This window comes from Neurospora tetrasperma, assembly GCF_000213175.1.
Source record: "Neurospora tetrasperma FGSC 2508 unplaced genomic scaffold NEUTE1scaffold_6, whole genome shotgun sequence".
Lineage (NCBI taxonomy): Eukaryota > Fungi > Ascomycota > Sordariomycetes > Sordariales > Sordariaceae > Neurospora > Neurospora tetrasperma.
In genome coordinates this window covers 736,823-751,437 of record NW_009799104.1, presented here as the reverse complement: position 1 = coordinate 751,437, position 14,615 = coordinate 736,823, and the positions used below count along the sequence as shown (strand labels likewise).

The 14,615-nt window shown below is 52.9% G+C and overlaps 3 protein-coding genes across 3 annotated transcripts; 1 reads left to right on the top strand and 2 right to left on the bottom strand.

Annotated features, from left to right (window-relative positions):
- Positions 1 to 1,265: 1,265 nt before the first annotated feature.
- Positions 1,266 to 4,076, bottom strand: NEUTE1DRAFT_124422 (uncharacterized protein; the record flags this gene model as incomplete). The annotated part of the gene is made up of 1 exon (XM_009855785.1): positions 1,266 to 4,076. The coding sequence occupies one exon, from the start codon at positions 4,074 to 4,076 to the stop codon at positions 1,512 to 1,514; it is 2,565 nt and encodes an 854-aa protein (XP_009854087.1).
- Positions 4,077 to 6,050: 1,974 nt separating this feature from the next.
- Positions 6,051 to 7,556, top strand: NEUTE1DRAFT_87136 (uncharacterized protein; the record flags this gene model as incomplete). The annotated part of the gene is made up of 1 exon (XM_009855784.1): positions 6,051 to 7,556. One exon carries the CDS (start codon positions 6,051 to 6,053, stop codon positions 7,554 to 7,556), a length of 1,506 nt encoding a protein of 501 aa, XP_009854086.1.
- A 495-nt stretch (positions 7,557 to 8,051) lies between these two features.
- On the bottom strand, positions 8,052 to 10,842 carry NEUTE1DRAFT_118055 (uncharacterized protein; the record flags this gene model as incomplete). The annotated part of the gene is made up of 5 exons (XM_009855783.1): positions 8,052 to 8,615; positions 8,678 to 9,104; positions 9,178 to 9,253; positions 9,310 to 9,620; positions 10,022 to 10,842. 4 exons carry the CDS (start codon positions 9,561 to 9,563, stop codon positions 8,599 to 8,601), a joined length of 774 nt encoding a protein of 257 aa, XP_009854085.1.
- Positions 10,843 to 14,615: the final 3,773 nt, after the last annotated feature.

Here is a 14,615-nt window from a genome sequence, read left to right as displayed (position 1 = left end):
CCGTGTCTCGCGCGCGTAAAACGTGCTCGTTAGGGTTTTGACTCTGCTGGGTCCTTGGGTGATGATATGATAGGAGAGCTCTCTCACGGCTCACCGTCGCACCTGGATCTCCTGGTCGGGTCTTGGTAGTAGTTCGGGGTCCCGAACTGTTTGTTCATGGACGGTTCAGGAGACCAGATGGGTGATCCGTGGGACCGTATATGGGTTGGAGCCGGCGGCTTTGATACTGCGAAACCGATTTGATATGGTCAGGACTTCAGTGGTGGATTGTCAGACCAGGATTTTGGCTGGCTATGGTTGCGTGGTTAATGTCCTGTGGAGGTCCTGTCCATGAGAGCTCTTGATTCGGTTGGCAGCTGTCACGGTGAATCCTCGAGTAGAGATGATGTATGCCCGTACGAAGAGTAGTGTAAAACGTAAAAGATTGCCTGAGAATGCATATGATTCTAACAAGTGAAGGTTCCCCCTAGTTCGTCTGGCCGTGAACCGACGACGGCAGCGGCAACCTACGGCAGGTCAAAGTGACAGTGCCCCGGGACGGAAGCAACCTGAATGCAGCAGGTAGTAGTAGTAGTAGTAGCAGCCAAAGCAAGGGACGAATGAGTTCAACACTTCTGATGTTACACTCTCATGTTAACCAAAGCTCCTTCTGTGGTACTGGTGCTGGGTAGGTAGTGTGGGTAGTAGTGACTGCCTACCTCTACCCTGCCTTGGGTTCTGACGGGAACAGCCTCACTGCGGCTTATGAACGAGGAGGGAACGACTGACTGACTTCTCTTCGGCAGACGACCCGCGTCTCTTTTCCCAAGAAGTCCAAGAGGATCATACAGACAGACGAGCAAGGCGGTGGCGATTGTACTAGGGCAGCCGTAGACGCCAGGGTCCAACAGGCGCTGTTCGAGGCTCGTCTGCCGTCTTTCAATGTTTTGAAACTCGGATCACGAATGGGCATCGGTTATGGTGTGGACTGGGCGGTTGGTGCTTGGTGGGTTGTTGCTCTTCTGGTGGTGGGGGGTGCGGTCTTGTCGGACCAGTTTGAGCATGTTTTCATTGGCTATTTCCTGGTGACTAAGCTACTAGGTATTCTTGTACCTGGGTACTCTTTCCCAATTTGCATCCATCCCGCAGCCAGACTGCCAGTAAAGCCAAGAGTTCAACGCACAGGCGCACTTGTCGTTTTGTCCGTCTGAGCAAGAGCACCCGACACGATGAAAGACTAAGCCAAGAAGAGCAATTGAAAGAGGCTGACGGGACTGGATTTTCACCATACTCGACAAGTTCCATTGGCTATTCCCAATAAGTATCACAAGGCTGACATGTGTAAGACGTGACGGCTTCCGAAAGTGGTAACTGCTGACACTCGGCTGCAGTGTGTGTGACAAACCTTGAAAGTTGCGTAGGTAATTGCAAGTTGAGGGTTAGACAAGGACATGGAAATAAGGGTTGTGTATGCTTGTTCCACCTCGAACCACCTCCGGGTGTACTGTATTCCGGACAGCGAGTGTCATCTACTACTTCTCCCCCTCCGAGTCCGACCCAGCAAACATGTCAACAGCCCGCATCCGCTTCTTTGTCGGCGCAGCCTTGTTCGCCGATATCTGGAATCCAGCCACCGACTTAACTTCCACTGTCTTCGAATCTGTCGTTGATGCTGATGCTGGTGCTGATGTCTGCACGGCCTCTCCCATGACCACATCCCCATCATCCGTCGTAGTGAGATTCCGCAAAAGGGCCATAAAGTCATCATCAGGCGTCCCATCAATATCATCATCCGAAAACAGCTCGTCCGTTCCCGAACTATACTGCATATGATTCGGCGGCAGCACCAGCTCCCCATCCGTATCACCCGTCTCCAGCATCCTTTCCACGTACTCCGCTTCTATCCCCTCTTCCGTTTCGGCTGTAGTAGATGTCTCCTGAAGTGTTGACACCGGCAAGAAACCGGTAGCCTTGGCCTGATTTGTAGTAGCAGCAGGCCCATCTACCGTTTTCCATTTCCCACCCGTAGCAGCAGCAGCAGCAGCAGCAGCAGCAGCAGCCTTCTTCTCCGCCTCCTCCTTTTCCGCTTCCTTCGCCTTCAATGCAGGCGGGTTTTCGAAGCTCTTGACGAAGAACTCGTGTGTCTCGATGGGGAACACACACCAACCCTCCCATAGACTCAGGACAAGGCCAATGCTGCGTTTCCACTTGTCCGCGCGCAAACGGCCCCAGTTGAGCTTGTCGGCCATCATACCTAGCAACTCAAATGTCTTGCGGGCGCGTAAAGCGGTCTCAAAGAGTTGCCGGTAGCGCCAGGCGTGGCGGATGCCGCTTGTCGATGAGGAGGAGAGGATGTCGCTGATTACATAAAGACCCAGGAGTCGGGCGGCGCTAAGGTCGGGAGTGCTGTCGTTAGTTTTGTCCTTGTCCTTGTCCTCTGCTACGGGGGATGAATCCCGGGAGTTATTCCCGTCTTGTCCTTCGCGCTCGCGGGAGCGCTGTTGGTGGTCGGGGTTGGCGGGCGTGTAGGAAAAGGGGGATTCGACGTTAGAAATGATCATGTCGACGATCTCATCGGCGCCTCGACTTGCGTGAGTGATGGCAAATGCAGTGATGCGGGCAATGTCTCCTTTTCTGATCTTGGATAGTGTCGTGGGCAGCCGAGCTAGCATGTGCGCTAGCTTGGCCTTTTCTATGGGGTTGAGGAATGTGTCTTCTTGCCCGTTGTGCTCTTTTTGTTCGTCCTCGAAATCGTCCTCTTCGTCCGTATCGTATGCCGAATCGGAGGCAATCTCGTCCACTGATGTTGTATACTCGTAGGCGAGGGGCTCGGGCGACTTCCACGCGTGGCTTCCTTCGAAGAGTGGGACATACTTGGGCTTTCCCCTCTTTGCCTGGGAGCCCGTTACGATCTCCCATAGCCTCCAGCGATACCATATGCCACCCTCGCTGCGAGCATCCCAAATCCATGCCCACCTCTCTTCTCGCTGAACGTCTGGTCGAGACATGAGAAGAGCCTCAAATTCGGGTCCGTGCTCCAAGACGGACTCGACGACTTTGTGAATCATGCGCAGTGTCCTGATGTCTCGTGGAGGTTTTACGGGGACATGGAGCAGACCACTTCTGCTAATAGCGGACCCTGGAGGACCATAATGTGATGGAGGAGCATAGTTGCGTCCATAGCCTCCGTGATGCGGACCATGGCCGATTGGCTTTTCCTCCACCCGCTTTGCGCCGAATGGATGTGATACTGTCGTCGAAGTCTGAACGGCCGTCAAGCCCGACGCTATGGCGGCCGATGAAAGATGTCTGTGCAAAGACAGAAAGTAACCATAGCCAAGGTAACGGTTTTGTAGCGCGCTCACGGCGGCATCGATCTCGGTTGCGGGTGTTTCCTTGGACAAGGTGACGATGGCGGCAATGGACTTGCGCTCCGTCCCTTGTGGGCCAGATGGTGGAACGAACTTGACGTTCTCGACCGTCAAGTTGGGTGGTATGAGCGCCTTGATGACGGCTGGCGATGTGCTCGGCGGGAGGTTGGAAAGACGTAGTGTGGGTTTCGAAATGGCCTTCTCCTCTGCTCGGCCGTTAACGGTCGCTTCCTCCTCGTTGTCGCTATCATTGAAAACCCTGGACACGGGCAAAGAGCTCTTCTCGCCATCCCTCTCCCTCTCCCTCTCCTCAAACCCTGATCTTGACCTAGACTCGTCGTGGGGCCTTTGGCGACTGGAATGGAAATCATCGTAGGACCTCTTCTTTCCAAACGATGTTGGAGGAGGTCCTAGACTGCCGGGACCACTTTTGAGACTGTTGACGCCAAAGTGTCTCTTGCCCGTTCCTCCAAACGGCTGTCCACCAAGGGTTGGCCTTTCGGGTCGGTCGTTGCCGTATCGGGAGTTTGGAGGTCGTGATTCGGAACTGTCATCATGGTCGAAGCTCTTGACAAAATCCTCATAGACAGCGGCCGTCTCAGCAGCTTCTCTGCGGCGCTTGGCCTCTGCCTCTGCCTTTTGGCGCTCGAATGCGGATTGCTTGGTGGCCCTCTGGAGCTTCGCCTCCACGTCAGGAAATTCGGCAATCTTCTTGGACGACGACATGTTATCGATTGGGCATGGCTGGCTGCGACGAATAATCACGGTGCTGGCTGTTCGTGGTCAGCAAGGTGCTGATGCCTGATGCAACTGGGGACGGGACGTGGAGCGACGAAAGCGCGGTGCAGGGCACCGCAGAGTGGCTCTCCCCGTTGTGATAGTATGTGGTAGGGCCACGTAATATTACAGGAACGTAAGGAAGAACCGCCTAGATGAGGACATCGTACGCGTATTTTACAAGTTCTCGTTTCATAATCGTTACCGGAGAGGTACAGTATCAAGAGTATGTACACAGCAGTTGATCTTCAACCTTTGAACTTGTCGAAATTTGTGTTCCAAACTGGAATATCCTCTCGTCGCTGTTCCATCCTAAACTTTGCGGCTCGACCGGCCACTTAAAATCAAAAGGTCTTTGCATTGGATTCGGAACCTCCAAAGATGGTGCGACCTGGTGTGTCAAGTCAGAGTGTTACTCGGCTGCGGACATGTGCGAAAGAGGACAACAACAATAACTTGAACTTTTAGAACAGAGCTCCGAGGGCATCTGGCTTCGAGTTGCCAAGCGAATAACATTAAATGGGCAATTGTCAACACAGCTTGCCTGATGATGAACTCCCAGGTCGTTCGTTGACCGGAACATCATGATTGGACTCATACTGATTTATGTCGACTCCTCACGATGCCTGCCACCACCCGCCATCTCGTGATCTAATAATCACACAAATTGCAGAACTGTGATGCACGACCGGGGCCAGTTTCCCTCTCTGGCCACTGCATTTGGTCAATATCCAACTACTATCATGATCCTTTCCACTTTCTCTTGCTCGAAATGATCTAAGCAGCTGGCAACACCGGCAGCCAATCTGAATATCGGCGCCGGTGTGCCGGAGTGGCAGAGTCGTAAGCAATGCTTGTCAATGCCCTGCAGCAAGTGCACCAAGCAAGGGATTCCCAAGAAGAGACCTGGCCAGTGCTCAGCTTACGGCATCTCCGCCATCGTATGTCTTTCTTACGGCTGTCCTCTTGCAATTCAACATCAAATAATAATAATCTTCCGTCTTCCGACTTCTACTGCGAGTCTTTCCATTTCCTCTGTTTGTTGCTTTCTCCTCTCTTTCCTTCACCGACTTCTCTTCTCTTTCACGACACTGGAACTTGACAGAACCAACATCAAGAAGCCCTTCCTTCGTCATCTGCAAATTGTCACAAGTTGCTTGTCTTCCCCGCGTTTCCCTCAACCACTCAGGTTTCTTCGTTTCATCAAAGGAGACGGACTCCACCTCTCTGGAGTTGCAGCGCCCTTTCTTTGATATGGTCACTGCAATGCTCCCCGCCGCCATGCGGTCATACTGTATCCCCTAGAAACTGGACCCCTTCTCCTCAGTTCCAAAATCGTATTCTTTCACTCGCTCAGTCCAGTCGCTGATCCCCTCGACTTCCCAACTCGCGCAATAACACACGCCGGCGCTTGTTATCGCTCCACCCTAGACTACCTAGTGTTCCTTTCTTTCTCTAGGTTGCCTCCTTTTCCCGCTTGTGGGCTACTAGTGTAGTCTAACGGTCTCACTGATGGATTGATGGATTTCCTAAAAATGCCGCTCCTTTTTCTTCCGTTATCTGCAGGTTTCAAATAATTCCTTGGTTCTTTTCTTTTCTACTCCCTGATGTGAAACATCACATTCTTGCCCTTTCTGCACAGTCTTGAACCGGCAACAAAGACTGAGTGTGCCAGCACACGGCCAACCACTTCCACACACTGCACTGACACAGGGCACACAACAGCAGACACACATACGGTACACACACACACACACCCCCACAAACTCGACAGGCCCGAGCATTGCGCACTCCTACCTACCTCTACCTCAGACCACTCAGACCCCCTCAGCTGGCACGGTCCTTTTGGTGATCCTTTCGTCCTCTGACGTCCCCTGCCGCTCCATTCTTGCCAAGTCGAACCTTGTTCTCCTTCATTTCCCGATGGCGACTCCCTCAGCTCCTTCCTCTTCTCTTCCTCCTAAACCCCATCAGTCGTCATCCGCTTCCTCTCCTCTTTCTCCTCCTTCTTCCATTCTCATCATCGGCTCTGGCGTCTTTGGCTTGACCACCGCCTATGCCCTTTCTCGCCGTCATGACTTCGTCAACACCACCATCACCGTCGTAGACAGGGCCGACCCGTCTAACCCAGACGTCTTCCCCGCTCCCGACGCTGCCAGTGTCGACACCAGCCGCATCATCAGAGCCGACTATCCCGATGCTGCCTACGCTGCCCTAGCCGCCGAAGCTCAGCTTCAATGGCGCCAACAAACCCACCCCGATGACCTTGGGTCAGAAGGACGTTACTCCGAGAGTGGCCTTCTTGTGGTCGCTGACGGACCAGCTCCACCACCGGGAACACCTGTGGTACCTGGCACCAGCGTCATCGACAAGTCCAAGCTTACAGGCATGGACTACGCCCGCTTTAGCTGGGCCAACGTGCTTTCTCTCGCCTCCAGTGACCCCGAGCTTGCCGCCCGAATCAAGGAGTGCCCCAACACCGACGCCATCAAGGCAGCCCTGGGCACCGGCGGCTCCTCCGGCTCCTGGGGCTACATCAACGGTCTGTCCGGCTGGGCCAACGCCGGTGCCTCCATGGCCTGGCTCTACAAGCGCGTCAGAGCTGAGGACCGTATCAACTTTGTCGTCGGCGAAGTGACCAATCTTGAAGTGTCTGGTAACACCGTTACCGGCGCCCGACTTTCAGACGGCCGCGTCCTCTCCGCCGACCTCGTCATGGTTTCCGCTGGTGCCTGGACCGGCCGTCTCGTCGACCTGACAGGACAAGCCATCGCCACTGGCCAAGTGCTCGGTTACATCGACCTCACGCCCGAGGAAGAGGCTCAGCTGGCCCACATGCCCGTCATCCTCAACCTCTCCACAGGCCTCTTCGTCATCCCACCCAAGAACGGCGTCCTCAAGGTCGCTCGGCATGCCTACGGCTACCTGAATCCCACGACCTTGTCCGTCCCACCGCTCGTGTCTTCCGTCACCACACCGGCAGCGGCTGTGTCTCTTCCTTTGACCACCCTCACAAACCCAACGCTCCAAATCCCCACCGAAGGCGCCGATGACCTCCGCCGCGCTCTACATGAGATGGTACCCCTCCCCTCGCTCCGCGACCGACCCTTTAGCAAGACTCGCATTTGCTGGTATTCGGATACCCCGACGGCGGACTTCATCATCGACTACCATCCCGAATACAAGGGCCTGTTTGTGGCTACGGGCGATAGTGGGCATGCGTTCAAGTTCCTGCCGGTCATTGGCGAGAAGATTGCCGATGTCATCGCCGGTCAGTGTCCGCCAGAGTTCGTGGGCAAGTGGAACTGGAGGTATCCCGCTAGCGATGCTGCCATCAAGACCGTGATCACGGAGGATGGTAGCCGTGGCGGAGTCCCAGGACTGATCTTGTCTACGGAGTTGGAAAGGACATCGGCTGTACTCAACTAAGAGGGGCGCACCAACTACGGAGGGGCAAAGAGATGTTCACATGCAAGCAAGCAAAACGCTACATCACGACACAACACAGAAGATTTGCATGAGGACAAGACATTGAAATAAATGTTGGCATTGCAGTGGATTGGTACGTTAACCCACGAAACAAAACAAACGCAACACACAGTGCGTCGTCATAGATGCCAAGCAAAGTTGCACCTCTCCCTATGTGGCGGGATGGTTGTGCAAGTGAGAATAACTCCCACCCGCCAGAGTTTTTGTTCCTACTGCGACCCTTTTGGACCTGTCGGCTGATATTTTTTGTCATGCCAGACTTCATCTTGGGTATCGCTAGTGGTTGTTTTAGTGTTTTTCTTCAGGTGACCAACTCAAACGTCAACCCGCAGAAAGCCAACCTCCCTCTCCTTCATCTTTCGCAGTGACCCCCTGTTTCCCTCGTTAGGTCCCTCATCTGCCATTAGAAGTGGGTATGTGAGGTGAAGTTGTAATAAAAAAAAAAAGGGTGTGAACGGCAATCGACCTGCGCAACATTGCCGCCGACAACATCAACCCGCTAGCGCGCGGTGTTTGTGTCGCCAGTCAACACTACAGTTGACCACTCTCCTTTTCTTCCCCCAACGCGCGATCTGCTCTATGGCTGTTTTAGGAATCGCCGAGAGGGAAATGACCGCCCCGACTTAAAATAACGTAGCAAGAATACCGCTCTTTCTTCCTTCTTTGTCGAACCTGAACGCCGCTGCAATGCTGCTGAAGAAAATAAAATGATGACGTAACCGCAAGAAAATAAACAGGACATTGATACAATGGTTCTCCCTGTCGACTCAAGCGTCGAACTCCGTTTGATGGTCGTAGTAGACGCAAACCGCGAGTCGCAAGAAAGTGATTTTCGGTTTTTTGGGTATGGGTGAGATTCGTCGTGAAATCATGATAGGTGTTTTTGTGGGTATAATTACAGTTGTCGACATGTTGTGTGAGGGGTGTTGCTGCATGCGGCACCATGACAATGATCACCATGTGCGGATTTCGAAAAGAGTCTTTAGACCTTGCGGAAATCTGGAGAAAAACAGTTAGTGACAATGAACACAGCAGAAAGTGAGAGACATATGATAACGAACCTTGAAGCACAGGGTAGATCATTTCGAAGGCCTGGTAGATCTCCTCACGCACTTTCGCGCCGGTAAGGACAATCTTACCGCTGACGAAGATCAAGAGCACAATCTTGGGCTTGATCATGCGGTAGATGAGACCAGGGAACAACTCGGGCTCGTAAGAGCTGAAGTTGTGATGCTTGGAAGCAAGACCCTCGAGACGGATGGGGAACTTGATGTCGCAAGAACCGACAATGTTCTGAATCTTGAAGTCCGTGAACTTGGCGTTGAAACCGAGCTTCTGGATGATACGAGCGTACTTGCGCGACGCAAGCTTCGAGTCATCTTCGGACTTGGCACCGGTGACAACCATCTTGCCGCTGGCGAAGATCAGGGCAGTGGTCTTGGGCTCACGGATACGCATGATAACCGCAGCAAAACGCTTGGGGTTATACTGTTGCGGCTGTTAGACAACCATGGCCAAGACAGATAATGCAAGGGACCCCGCAATCCAACCCGTCACGTACCTCGGCATTTCTCGCGTGCAGGGCAATCGTCTTCAGATCAAGACGACAATCGAGGTTGACCGTCGCGACGATGTTCCTGTTTGGGTCAGCCCACAGCCCCTTGAGGGAAAAAGAAAGCCAAGGTCTTCCTACTGTAGAGTAGGGGTCATGCCACTGGTGGGACCCTGGTTCGCTGCGGGCGTAGCCGCGGGGGTTGCGGGTGTCACCCCATTGCCGTTGGCGGCCTGCGCACCGATAGCTCCATTGATCGCGGCGCTCTTGTCGCTGTTCGCGGTGGACGTGGGCGGCGTAAGCTCGCCGGCCGCACCGGGGAAGGACAGGGAACCGGGCGCAGTGAAAGCCTTCGCCTGAGCGGCGTTGGACGGGTGGGTCTGGATAGCATCCATCTTGAATCAAATCTGAGCGCGAGTCTGAGATTTGGACTTCTGCGTTCTCGAACAGATCTGCGACCAGCGCTGTATTAGAATTACCGTAATATAAAAGTTGGTGAATGAGCGAAAGTGCGGTGCAAGATTGCGCAGACGTGCAGAGGCTGGTTGTGTAAAAGCCAAGTGCAAGTTTGTGGTTGTTTGGGGGAAAAGTTCCAACGGCGCGAGAAATGGTTATTTTATATGTGGGCGGGGGGGCTCGAGGGGTCGGTTTGTCACTGGATAGTGGGGCAACCGTGGTGAAATGGCAACTCCCACCTATTCACCTCCAAATGAACAATGCAATGGGATGGGATGGGATGGAATAGTTGCCACCAAGGCTCAACTGAACCTCAACTCAACCCAATGCAAAAAAAGGCAAGGTGTGGACGCAAAGGGCGGGACGGGCGGGAGAGCGAGGGCTAAGAAGAGCTTACCAAATGCGGGAGATGAACAAGTTAATGTCTCCCCCAACACTTCTGTTCCTTTCCTGACAAACACTCTTGGTAGGCACCTCTTGCGAAATCTTGCAATCGACGATGCGTCAAGAGGATTGGATATGTGTCGCGGTGGCTCGACGGATGCGTTGACGACCTGACGGTAGGCGGCAGTGGACGAATGTCGAAGTGACTGATGTCTTCCTTTTGTTACGTCGGAACGCAGGTAGTTCACTCTGGAACAGCTCACGGCAATTGATGACCGTAACCGGGACAGCTAAAGGCAAGATGATGATGAGATGGTAAAGCGATGCACTGTGGCCTGTGCAACGAACTGAATCTTCTATTATCCTCGACGCCTAAAACGAAGTAGGTCGACGGCGGACGGAGGAGGTCGGATTCTTTTGCAGGCAAAGGGCGACGGTTATGTGTTTCCTTTGTCCGGAAGAGGATCGGATCTCCTGTCTGACGGCCGACTGACTGTGATTAACCCCTAAACCTAAATGAGAGAGATGCGCCCACACAACGCAGTGACGGTGACGGCGGATGGTAGAGAGAGAGAGATGATTGAGAGTAAAACGTTGAACGCACGACAGCAGGATGATGCTGTGCTGGTTGTGCTTCGTTGGATCTTCTTCTTCTTTCTGGATACCCGTGACAACAGCGACGACGACGATGCGTGTGATGCGTGTGCGGACGGGGCCGAGCTTCTCTGATGGAAGTGGATTTGGAGATGAGGGGTGTGGTGGTTGTAGTGGTGGGGAAAATGAAAAGAAAATCGAGGCCGCACGCAGGTATCGGATACGTAGGGCCGGTCGGGACTTCCGCGCGAGACTCTCGAAACAATGGGTTGGAGGGAGCGCCCACTACTTATAATTTTCGGCCCAGTCTACGCTATGTCGCCTAAGGCACCCACGCTAATCTTGTGGTGGCGGGTCCCCTGGTCGTTATCGTTTTGGTGCGCCGCACTGTGAGCCGGATGCGGCCAATCATCGGCCTTCATTGGCCCTTTTTATCTCTCTTGCCTGTTCGCTCATGCTCCCTCACCCCGTCCTGCCGCCTCCTGAGCCACCCAGACATGCAGGCTTCCTCGATGTACCGGTACTTCTGTCTGACCCTGTCCTCTCTCCTTGCTCCTGCTCTCCACCTCCCTGTTCGGCGGCCAGAGCGCCCTTTCTCATCCTTCCCCTCCCCCACCAATCCCCAAATCCGACAAACTTGCTGTTGCCAAGCCAAGCACTGGAACGGTTCCCAGCATGTCGTAATATGTTAACCCTCGCCACACACTCTTCGTCACAACAGCAACCTTCTGAAACCATTTTATTCTTTCCTCGCTTTTCTTTTGGAACCAACCGGTCAGGAAACGATTCTTTCTCCCTTTTTGCTACTCTATCATTCGGCTTGGGGTTTGGGCGCTTGGACGCATCATACCTTGAACTGTCCTTCAGCTTCATCAATCAGTTGATGGTCTCACATCTATCCCGGCGTATCATGGTTGTTCATTCAATCATCATCCATCTATCTATTCGACATCTAGTGCACAGCCGACACTTCCTTGTGTTGTGTCCGGTAATCTGCGTCGCCACTTCCTCGGTGCTTTTGGGCGTTGCGCGGGCCTGTGGTGGGCGGTCATTCCATTTGGCGGTTCTGTTTCGACAACAGCGAGAAGCGACGCATTGGCGGTCGCTCACCTACTTCTAGAGGTAGGTAGGCTTGCTCTCGCTTGATTACCAACCTATCTCTACTGGCTCAGCACACATCGATCTCCCGCCCATTATCGATTTATGGCATCGACCTCGGCGCAAACTGGACCAACTTCCAACTTCCCGCTTCGAGGCCTCCCTCGCTCGGCTCTTGATTTCGGTTCTCATGGCGGCTACTTTCAGTGGACTTCATCTAACCAACCGCAACTGCTGCATCGCAATCCAGCTGAAATAGCTTCTCGACATTTGGTCACCGCAACTTCCACATGGCGCTTGCAACTTCGCCTGCAACATATCCGACACTGCCAGGACTTCAGCACATTCAGCTGCCTGTTTAGCGGATGACTGCGAAACCGACCGGGTTTCGCTTTCCTGCTTCGGGTACCGAATTTTGCCAAACCATTCCGCCACATCCCCAAAACCAGGAGTCACCAAAGCACCGACATAAAACAGCATTCACAGTTCCAGGTTCAGCGCGCAGACATAAAGGGGAAAAAGACTGACTCGCAGAACATGCTACCGGCACCCCTCAAATGGACGCAAAAAGGTGGTGCAGCGACATGAGCAATCAGACACGGTTGGCAGAGCAAAGATCTCGTCACTGATGGGATGACGCGGGACGCATTTGCACGCGTTGGACTTGATCACGACACAACAAAAAGCCTGCTTTTTTCTGCAACGAGACTCAAAGCCAGGAGGGACGGGATCATCACGGGCAAAACAAAAGCGATACAAAGCGAGCCTCGTAAGCGTCACCAAAGGTAAGCGCGCCCTCCCTTTTCGCCCGCTTTGACATGTTTTATCAGGCTGCGAGTCCTGTCGGATGCCGTGTCGAGCCTTGTACCGGTACCTGTATCAAAATTTGGCGGGTCTGGATTGGCTCGTTGCCGTGGATAGTGCCTCATATCCCTGTCAGATTGCGTTTTCAGACCACGAGCCTCGTTTATGACTCATAACGTGTGCCCGGCCCCAGCGATTTTCATGGAAAATCACCAAAAAAAACTCGTTTCCCTTCCGAACTCGCAAATTTTTTCTTTCGGCTTTTCTTCCTCTTGGCCCCCCTTTGCGACTCCCAGGTCACGCCATGCCCGTATTTGCCTCGGATGTCGGGTACCATGGACACCGAAGTTCAGTCGTGTCGTGTCGACAGTCGTTGCTGTTTGTTGCAAACGGCTTGCATTGAAACCTGTTGCACCTGCAATCTCTTTTTCCCGGCCGTTTGTGGTGATGTGCTTGCTGAATGGAGACGAAAGCGGAAAAAAAGGAAAAAAAAAAAAAAAAAAAAATCAAAGTGGGAAGTAGGCCGGGTGTAGGCAAGCTTGTGCAAATGGTGTTGCCAAGTAATCAAAAGAAAGTGCACAAAAAGGCGACAGCGCCCAGTTCACATGCGAGATGGTTGCATAAGAATCAGCCAAAGGGTTGCATAACTGCCGCAATTGATTGGACACAAGCGGTCAGCCAATGATGTCGTAAAGGACCCGACGGCACAGTTGCGGCGGAGCCTTTGATTGCAAAGTCGTAATATTTGGTAATTACCGCAGCTCACAGGCGAGTGAACTGTGTACTGTGTACGCGATGGTCGCTCTTTTTGACTAAAAGCCTATGCAGACAATCTCGCAAGGACAGAAGTCTGGCCGTGATAGAACTTGCAAGTTCCAAGCACTATTTTAGCAACTGAAGGCAACAACCTTGCCTTGTTCGTGTTGTTGTTCATGTTGCTGTTGCAAATGTGTTCTCCAAGCAAAAGTGAGAAACGAACAGAAAGCGGTGGAATGTGGACTCTCATTCCCGTCTTTCACCCCGCTCATACCCACCTCCCACTACCTCCCACCCACCAAAAAGCGCGCCGGCCAACAGTGCAAAAAGCGAAAGCCCAGCTGTGAGCGCTGTTGGTTCCCCGCCAGTGCGATCGCAAGCTGATTGGTCAAATATTGATAGTTGCTTGAACTATGTACAAACCGCGTCGTGCTTGGTTTCACCGCCGTATTGGAAGACGCGAATGAGCGCGTCCAGATTTCAAGGTTGGTCCATTGATACCCCTGATTAGACTCGATGACATATCCATCTCGCTGCAACTCTTTGGTGCCATCGTCTCTTTCCTTGACAACTTAACTCCGTCGTTCTGCAGATTGATAATGTAGGTAGTGTATGTATCTTCACCGACTGCTGCTGCTCATCACAACCCGCCAGTCGCGGTGAGTAGTGTGTGAACATCGCCAGCTCATACATACTCACGCGTTTTTGTTTTTTTCTTTCTGTTGAGTTTGTTAATCGTCAAAATGTTTCGATGGGTCATACCATCTCAGGCTCTACATATTTGATTAATGTTTTGTGATGCTCATTTCGCGGTAATTATTTTTGATCCATTTCCTTTCCTTTTGTCTCGTGATCTGGAACAACTGGGTACCGATGCCGGATACCATGCATTGCAGCTTTGACACATGACATCGATGTAGTCATTCACTCACTGTGATCCCAACAGAACAGAACGACAATGACAGCTGGACGGACGGGGCTAAAAATAACGTGACATCGCTCATCGTAGTGTACTTGACACGTTCACAGAACAGGGTGAGGTTCCGGATGGTTCTGGACCAACCTCTGGAGCCGCGGATCGTGACATGGGTTGATGGAAAAAAAGGGTCCAGCGTGGACAACGTGGAGGCCTGTCCAGGACAGTGATCATGAAGGTTGTCGTCAGGATAAGGTGCTTGGGGGTGAAAAGATTATCTTTAGTAACAACGAACCACGTGTGCACGTGGGCTGGCTGGCTGGCAGGCAGGCTGGTTGTTTCGAGCGGATAACCTCATCCTATCGGCTAGATATGTACCACCACGTATATCGACATGGAACTCGCTCATCAGCAGGATCACGACTGATTGGGAGAGAGG